This window comes from Morone saxatilis, unplaced genomic scaffold (assembly GCF_004916995.1).
Source record: "Morone saxatilis isolate NCDOM2014 unplaced genomic scaffold, NCSU_SB_2.0 Contig10, whole genome shotgun sequence".
NCBI classification, from domain to species: domain Eukaryota; kingdom Metazoa; phylum Chordata; class Actinopteri; family Moronidae; genus Morone; species Morone saxatilis.
Genome location: NW_023339652.1, coordinates 16,863,369 through 16,871,829, shown reverse-complemented (window position 1 = coordinate 16,871,829; position 8,461 = coordinate 16,863,369). Strand labels below are relative to the sequence as shown.

The 8,461-nt window shown below is 42.0% G+C and overlaps 2 protein-coding genes across 2 annotated transcripts in view; one reads left to right on the top strand and one right to left on the bottom strand.

The window, feature by feature from the left end:
* The window catches only part of psmc2 (proteasome 26S subunit, ATPase 2), a 4,646-nt gene extending 1,254 nt beyond the window's left edge, over nt 1-3,392 (bottom strand). Inside the window, exons 1-11 of the mRNA XM_035674280.1 lie at nt 3,217-3,392; nt 2,866-2,903; nt 2,673-2,754; nt 2,461-2,560; nt 1,917-2,048; nt 1,735-1,807; nt 1,478-1,573; nt 1,198-1,362; nt 1,024-1,111; nt 507-709; nt 272-368 (exon numbers count right to left, since the gene is read on the bottom strand). Of these exons, the coding sequence (XP_035530173.1) occupies nt 272-368; nt 507-709; nt 1,024-1,111; nt 1,198-1,362; nt 1,478-1,573; nt 1,735-1,807; nt 1,917-2,048; nt 2,461-2,560; nt 2,673-2,754; nt 2,866-2,903; nt 3,217-3,286 (1,144 nt within the window). The 5' untranslated portion in view covers nt 3,287-3,392. The remainder of the gene's footprint in view (nt 1-271; nt 369-506; nt 710-1,023; nt 1,112-1,197; nt 1,363-1,477; nt 1,574-1,734; nt 1,808-1,916; nt 2,049-2,460; nt 2,561-2,672; nt 2,755-2,865; nt 2,904-3,216) is intronic.
* A 217-nt stretch (nt 3,393-3,609) lies between these two features.
* dnajc2 (DnaJ (Hsp40) homolog, subfamily C, member 2) overlaps nt 3,610-8,461 on the top strand; it is a 7,240-nt gene continuing 2,388 nt past the window's right edge. Inside the window, exons 1-8 of the mRNA XM_035681168.1 lie at nt 3,610-3,813; nt 5,507-5,697; nt 6,224-6,299; nt 6,391-6,489; nt 6,576-6,798; nt 6,902-6,967; nt 7,066-7,157; nt 7,344-7,485. Of these exons, the coding sequence (XP_035537061.1) occupies nt 3,759-3,813; nt 5,507-5,697; nt 6,224-6,299; nt 6,391-6,489; nt 6,576-6,798; nt 6,902-6,967; nt 7,066-7,157; nt 7,344-7,485 (944 nt within the window). The 5' untranslated portion in view covers nt 3,610-3,758. The remainder of the gene's footprint in view (nt 3,814-5,506; nt 5,698-6,223; nt 6,300-6,390; nt 6,490-6,575; nt 6,799-6,901; nt 6,968-7,065; nt 7,158-7,343; nt 7,486-8,461) is intronic.

Genomic DNA, 8,461 nt, shown 5'->3' with positions numbered 1-8,461 from the left:
AGTAGGCCTATATCTTAGCATTTGGTTCACTTTTGTGAAGGAAAGTAAACTGTTTAAAAACAAAACAATGGCCAAGTGTATTTTTGACAGAATTGTATAAAAGGTTTCCTAAACAGAAAATAATCTGCTAAAATGTAATGAAAATCGTCAGTTACTGACTTCACAGTTTACTGAAGGATAGAAACGGGGTCCATTAAGGAAAAAGGTTGGGAACCACTGCTTTAAAGGACAAATGACAGAATGGGGACTGAATGCTGTGTGTCAGTCTTACCGGTGCTGTTGGGGCAGAGGCGAGCCAGCAGCTCGAAACGAATGTCTCTCTCCACACTCATAGAGCGGGCGTGAATCTTAAAGATGTGTGTGCGACCCTGAAATACAAAACAACACATAGGTGAGACTTAAAAAATAAACACAGCTAGAAATAGCTACACAAAAAAAGGATACCATTTCATGACCAATCATGTAGTATAGTCTTATGGTCGCTTTCTGAGAGTATGTCTTGTCACCTCCAGGTCGGGCAGGCTGAACTCGATCTTCCTGTCCAGACGTCCGGGTCTCATCAGGGCCGGGTCCAGGGTGTCCGGTCTGTTGGTGGCCATGAGCACTTTGATATTGCCTCGAGGGTCGAAGCCGTCCAGCTGGTTGATGAGCTCGAGCATGGTTCTCTGGACCTCGTTGTCTCCACCAGCACCGTCATCGAAACGAGCACCTGGCAGGTTCACAGACAACAGGGTTCATGTTAAAGTGGAAGACTGTATTATCCTTAATACATGGGGATATTCATTTTAGCTTCTTTACACTCCTCTGAGAATAGAACATTCAGTATTTCATGAGGACAAAATAAAAATTACATACGGAAGGAATGTTGCACCAAACCAGTTTAAAATAATATAAATTATGATTTAACTTTGTGGGTAATTTTAGATGATTTTGTACTCAAATTACAGATATGGCTTATGAGATTCAGATCTCTTGATGTTACCCTGAAGGATCAGAACACAAACATACTACAGAAAACCTTACCTCCAATAGCATCAATTTCATCAAAGAAGATCAGACAAGCCTTCTTAGTCCTCGCCATCTCGAACAGTTCACGCACCATCCTGGCCCCCTGCAACATGAGTGTTCGTATTCAGCAGGACTCTATACAGCTGCTATTCTTTGCCCAGTGTGTGCTTCAACTGCTCTCACACTCACCTCTCCCACGTACTTCTGCACCAGTTCAGAGCCGATGACTCTGATGAAGCAGGCGTCTGTCCTGTTGGCCACAGCGCGGGCGCACAGGGTCTTTCCTGTGCCGGGCGGCCCGAACAGCAGCACACCTTTTGGAGGCTCGATACCCAGATTGACAAACCTCTCAGGCTGGAGAGCAGAGCACACAAACAGGAAGATCAGTCAGGACGGAGGCAGAGTATTCATCCTTGGTACCTGTTCATCTGAGTCTGGGTCAATGCTGTGACTAGGAAGCGACACTCACGTGGAGCAGGGGGGTCTCGACCACTTCTCTCAGCTTCTCAATCTGCTCCTTACATCCACCAACATCGCTGTAGGTCACGTCCGGCTTCTCCTCCACCTACAGGACGGGAACAGAGTTGCTGCTTATTTTGGAAACTACAGGAGCCAAAACTACAATCTGTCATCTAAGGTAGAAGTCGGCTGTTGTTTCTCATAAAGTGAATTGGAATAATGTAAAAAAAGAGTCAGACATTTCTTAACAACATACTGTTCTCATACCTGCATCATGGTGACTGTCGGGTCAATCTTAGGAGGCAGAGGAATGTGGATCTGATACTTGTTCCTGTCCACACTGCAAGAACAGAGGAGAAGCTAAATTTAGCAGAGTTTCACTAAGTGGTAGACATAAACGGGACTTTTAAAGAATAATTTGAGACGTTCAAACAATACTTCTGCCTCACCCGACTCTCATGCCCTCCTCAATGTCAGTCGGAGCCACCTGGTCGCTCAGGTCCACCACAAACTTGGCAAACTGTTTGACGTTGATAATGTATTTAGGGTCCTCGGAGTCTGCGTTGATGATCTTTGTGCATCTGTTGGAATCATACGCAGAAAGAGAAATATATGGGACTACAGAATGGATATACAGCACAAATTCAAACATGAAAAGAAAGATGTATTTTGTACTGGAAAGGAACATGGTAAAACACTGCATATGAGCCACCATTTCAGAATATTTGAGATGTGTGAGGCGGATCATTTATACTACTATTTTGACAGAGGATGGATAATAAAGACACAGTTTTCAGTTTTTAAACGCAGAAGGAAAGATCTGACACCATCTTATGCTGCAGCTTGAAAAAGGAATGGGAATCTAAAAAATAGTTTATTTTTAGAAAGATTAAGTACTTGCTAAAGCAAGGGCAGTGTTTTTTTCCCTCAGGGAAGACTATATCACATAGAATATTGCACAAAAAGCAAAAACCATCATCCAGTTGGCTTTACCTTGCCACCTGCAGCGGCTGTTCACTCTGCAGAGTCTGTTTGTCGGCAGCCAGGTCCCAGAGTGCTGGTGGAGCCAGGCCTGTGTCTGACTCCTTAATGCCTGTCAGAGCCAAAACACACAAGCAGCATCCGGTCAGAACATCTACAGCCAGTGAGTTACAGGAGACAACTGAGGCAACAAACGGCCTTATATTAATGGTTCCATCACTCACCTGTCAGCTCATTGATCTTTTTGAGCAGCTGCTGGATGTCATCTTCCACTTGTTTGATCTGTCTGGAGTACGTGCTTTGACCCTGCCGATAAACAGCAAGCACCACATTAGAACAACTTTAAATGAATCACAATGCAAATGTGAACACTTTCACAGGTACATCTCTACTGGCGCGAGCTTTGGCCACACTTACGTATGTTTTCAGCAGGGCGATGTCCCCTTCATCCAAAGCTGTGAAGATGAAAACAACATGAATGAGTGTGCAGTCTGACAGTGGGCCGCTGGCATTGTTGTCGAGCTGAGCGATGTAACGTGTAGCTCATTTCATCATGATTACTCATTTCATAGCAACCGCCGTCACTGCAAACATCTTAAATGGTACATTTACCAAACCGTAACAGTTAGCACAACCTATGGTAAATAATAGTTTGTTGAACGAGCAACGCTAACGTTAGCTTGGTGGCTAATGTCGACGTCCCCTTTAGCAAGACCATTGACTGTTCCTAACAATTTAATTTAGTTTTTACTAAGATATAGTGTTTACATCTGATGGGTGCGTCATCCTTTTCCTCTTCTTTAGTCTTCCTCTGGTCGTCTCCCAAATAATCCGGCATTTTAAATCTGGTAATAAACTGTTTCTCACAAAAAGACTGAGCTGCTTCGGCGACCAAACTGTACCATTACACAGCAGCTTTGCGTTTCCGCCGCTGTGCGCCAGGCACCGGAAATACAGCTCGGAATTTTATTGAGGACGTACCACCAATACAAAATATCTTTAATACATAAATAATGCTCTAATAATTATAATTATCCACTTTAAATATTAGTTAAATGTTGCGTAAATGTTCATAATCAACGAAAAGTCGCTGCTCAATTAAACGCTTGTTGCGGAAAGTGCGGAACCATAGTGCGGAAGGGTAACACGGAGTGGTTAACGGCGTCACAGCGGAGCTCGTTTTTGGATTGGCACTTGGAAAAGGAGGCCCATGTGGTGTGTTAATGAGCGGGCCACAGACTTCTGCACTTTAGAAAGCTTTCACTTGATCATTTCGGCACCTGAATGTTCGTTTGGCCATTTCTTCTACGATGTTGTTAGAAGCGCTGGGCGGAGATGAAACGGTTGTCTTTGCCGCCGCTGCCGGTAAGCACTGAAAGAGCGGGCCAGGGGGAGCAGCTAGCTAAGCTACCAATGCTGAACATGAAGACCACTCGTTAGCATGCAGCTAAAAAAAAAAAGCAGACAGCAAGGACTAGGCTAATATGAGCTCATGTAGTGCTCGAAAGAGTCTGTTTATTCTTAATATATATATATGTATGTGTGTTGTTTCTCGGTGTACTCCAACAGTGTATTTCCTGTGTTGTGTAATGTAAGCGAGCTGCTGCCCACTCATGGCTGCACTTGCTGCAGTGATTTATTAGAGCTCCTGACATTAGCTCCACTCTCGCTAGTTGGCAGCTCTTGATGTTTAACACACTTTCACTTGTTTAACATTTCACAGACTTTTCTGTCTCTACGTGTCCGACATTCATTACCGGGCTGTTACATAATGTCTGGACACCTGTTGTACCTTCAGATAGTCTGACCTGTCACCATTTTCAGTGAGCCCAAAAATAGCTGTAGTTCCTTCTTTTAAAGGAAAGGCTTAAAGGTACAAACCAGAGTAAAACTTAGACCCACTGTTACCTGAATGGGTGGCCTTTGATCCAGGTAGTCTTAGTGCAATTTGCGGGGTATTGGCAGTATTGGCTGTTGCCACCCCAAAAACATATCACTGTAGCTCAGTGGCATTTATTTGTGGTGGTCAAAGTCTTAAAGTTTTAAAGTAAGTACATTTTTAATATAGCCATATACCATTTAAGAGCAAAAGTCACAGCCGTGTTAGACTGCAGGCCAAAGTGACCCAAGTCTGACTCAGATCAGATTGTTTCCTGACAGTGTGATCAGCTCAAATCATATAGAATCTGATCTTTTGGATTACAATTTGGGCCGCTTTCATATGTGGTCCAAATCTGATTCGGGTCTGATTTTTTTTTTTTGCAGTGTGACCTCATAACTTCATATCGCTCTAGATAGACATTTGTAACCTGTTCATACTGGAATCTGATATGGGCCACATTCTAAAAATAATGTAAGTGTGAACGTAGCCTACGTATGTCTCATAAAATGTAGAAAAAGCATGACAATTCACAGGCTTACCTTTGAACGTTTGTCTTGTAAGGACTGTATTTGGAAGCACACAGGTATCTGGACAGGCTGCTTTGCTTTTTGTAGAGTAGAGCCCGACTGATGCACCGGCATGGTTGATAGCTTATCGGGGATGTATATTATCAGCCAATAAAATAAAAATAAAAAAATGCCTCTGAGGTTATCTAGGGACAGTTTTGCCATTAGTCTGTTCACCAGAGAGTTCCGATGAGTAGGGATGTGACAATATATATTGCGATACAAATATGTGAAGATTAAAATTGGTCCGATGAAAAATGAACCGTGATGCTCTTTTCAAACAGCTGAGATCCAGTTTTGACTTTGCTTTTTCAACATAATCCTGTTTAAAATCAGAGGTTTCCTGAAATAATTTTAATGAATAATATGTCTTCAATCTCATTAAGTTAAAAATCATAAGAAAATCCTCTTGTGAGTTCAGTATCGTTAATTGTGGGTATTATTACACCCCTGCGGAGGGGTTTTCTTTTTCGACTGTAAAATGTCCCACTCGGTACATATCTCAAACAAATCTTTACAAACTTAAGGATCTTTGTGTGTTTTTATAAAAAAAATATATAAAAAAAGTGCGGAATAGGATTTCTGACCTCTCTCCGCCTCTTTTCTGCAGCCTCTGTGCAGGTGCAGGTGGAGCCTGTGGGTCGATGGTTCGAGGCCTACGTGAAGAGGAGGAACAGGAGCACATCTACCTCCTTCCAGGAGCTGGAGGAGGAAGAGGAGTCGGAGGAGGAGTTGGAGGATGAGGAGTTCCAGCTGGAGGAGTACCCGATGCTCCGAACGCTTGACCCCAAAGACTGGAAGGTATCGGCCTAAATCAGAGAATTATGTCACAGGAAGAGAAGGTTGTTTCCTCTTAATGGATTCATTTACGAATTATTTCCACAGTATCAAAACATAAATCAGCTTAATGAATCTGGCTCAGTTTGTAACAAAGTATAGCTGAGATATTATGCAGCCAAGTGATGAGAGAACAGGGAGACTTACTCATGTAGTATTAACGTCATAAATAAAGTCATAGCAAGTTTGTTATAAAATGGAACCATTTACAACAGAATGAAATGGTGTCTTTCTCTTGCGATCAAGGGTCTTTATAGTCGTAATGGGGGTTGCTAGTTGCAGCCCTCCACTGAGAGGCTGTTAATGTGTGATACATGCATATTTTACTCCTTTCATTCTGGTTTTTAACTTATTATTTAGTTGTGATATTTGATCAGAATGTTTATCATGTTCACAGCAACCCCTCATGTAGAGTCCATTTATAGCCCACTCAAAATATTATCAATGAGTGCAACATTCTCGCCGTTTGAACTCTTTCCTTGTCTGTCAGAATCAAGATCACTATGCTGTCCTCGGGCTCATAAACTTGCGGTACAGAGCCACACAGAAGCAGATCAAAGCTGCCCGTGAGTATTCTTCTTCTTCGTCTTCTTCCTGTTCCTATGGGTCATTTCTCTACTTTAGTGGAATAACTTATTCTCTGCTCCTTCTCAACAGACAAAGCGATCGTGTTGAAGCACCATCCTGACAAGAGGAAAGCTGCAGGAGAGCAGATTGTAGAGGGAGACAACGACTACTTCACCTGTATAACTAAAGGTCTGTAACACAGCTTCTGAGTGTTACCAGCACTGAGGTTCATTCTGGAGGCTCCTGGACTCACTGTCTCTCTGTTTGACCCTCAGCTATAGAAATCCTGTCGGACCCGGTGAAGAGGAGAGCCTTCGACAGTGTAGACCCTACCTTCGACAACGCTGTGCCTTCAAAGGGCGAAGGCAAAGAGAACTTTTACGAGGTGTTCGCTCCCGTTTTCGAGAGAAACGCCAGATGGTCTTCCAAAAAGCACGTGCCCAAACTTGGAACCATGGAGTCCTCTTTCGAAGAAGTCGATAATTTTTACTCTTTTTGGTAAGTGGATGAGGTTTTTGAAATGTTCATCTGATAAGAGAAATGTTAGTGATTTAGTGAGAGAGAGAGAGTGTTTTAACTTGTATGCCGATTTCTGTTAAAGGTACAACTTTGATTCATGGAGAGAATTCTCGTACTTGGATGAAGAGGAAAAGGAGAAGGCTGAATGGTAAGCTAGTGTGTGTGACAGCAGCCCATTATTGTACTGAAACACACCTGTGTTTATATCTGCAGTCTCTGACGGCGTGTTCTAACTCTCCCTTGCAGTCGAGACGAGAGGAGATGGATTGAAAAGCAGAATCGAGCCTCCAGAGCTCAGAGGAAGAAGGAGGAGATGAACAGAATACGAACACTAGTTGGTACAGTCTCAGAGCCGGCACACTGCAGCATTGATGGAACAACTCCGAATATCAGAAAGCAACATTAGGCTGTTACATATTTAGTAAAAATCTCTATCTGTGTATGGAATATGGTCTGTGATATGGGGCATGAGCCAGGAAAGCTAAACATGAGTGAGACTGATGAGCTCTATTGCTTCCCCGCAGACACCGCCTACAGCTGTGACCCTAGAATAAAGAAATTCAAAGAAGAAGAAAAAGCCAGGAAGGAGTCTGAGAAGAAGGCTAAGGCCGACGCCAAGAAGAGAGAGCAGGAGGAGAAAGAGAGAGTAAGTCTCATTCTAAAGCTGCAGCCATTATTGGATTCATGAGTGAGTTGTAAACTGATATCAGCTTCTCAAATGTGAATATTATCTGCTTTCTTTAGTCCTCTATAAACTGAAGATCTTTGGGTTGTGGACAAAACAAGACATTTGAAGACGTTACCATGAAAATAAATCTCATCAGGCATGATTTGCATTAGGAAAGTAATCTGGTTTTAATATCTAACTGTTTCCTAATAAAATGTTCCAGCTTATATTGAGCTCTATTGAAGCAGTAACCAGTAATATCCTAGCAGAGGAACAAGATTATTTTACTTATTTTAAGAGGAAGACCACTTTCACAACTTCTTAGTTTAAGAGAAAAATGGAAATGAAGAGTTTCATTGTGCCTTTAGCATTTTTGGTGTCAAAGTCACTGATTTTTATTTTGCTGTTTGAAGAAATTGTGTCTTATTTTAAGATTATATTTGCTAATTATTCATCTTTAATTAAGGTACAAATTCTTAAATTTAGCTCAATTAAGTGTGGCCAAAATACTTCTTTTAACAATCTTAAATAACCGAGTTTCCATTGCTTGTAATAAGCACAACTTGCTTACATTTTTGGCATTTTAAGGCCCATTACAGTCTTTCAGTGACTACATTTTCATGCTAATTTTATTTCTAGCTAAGCAACATTGTTTTTGTTTTACTCAGTACAAGAAAATGTGATTATATTTAAGACGATATGGCTTGTTTCTAGAATGGCTCTTTTTGCAGTGTGGGAGCCAATGCTATGAAATTGTTAAATTCACAATATAATTTGAAATCTTTCCCCTCACCTATAAAGCTCATCATGGTCAGGCCCCTTCTTACCTTGAAGAGCTCATAGTACCCTATTACCCCTCTAGAACACTGCGTTCACTCAGCTCCTCTCTTCCTCTCTCTCTCTTTCTGCACTCATTCATGTCCCATTAATGCATGTTACTAACTTCACTTTCTTCCCCGGAGTTCTTGTGCTTTA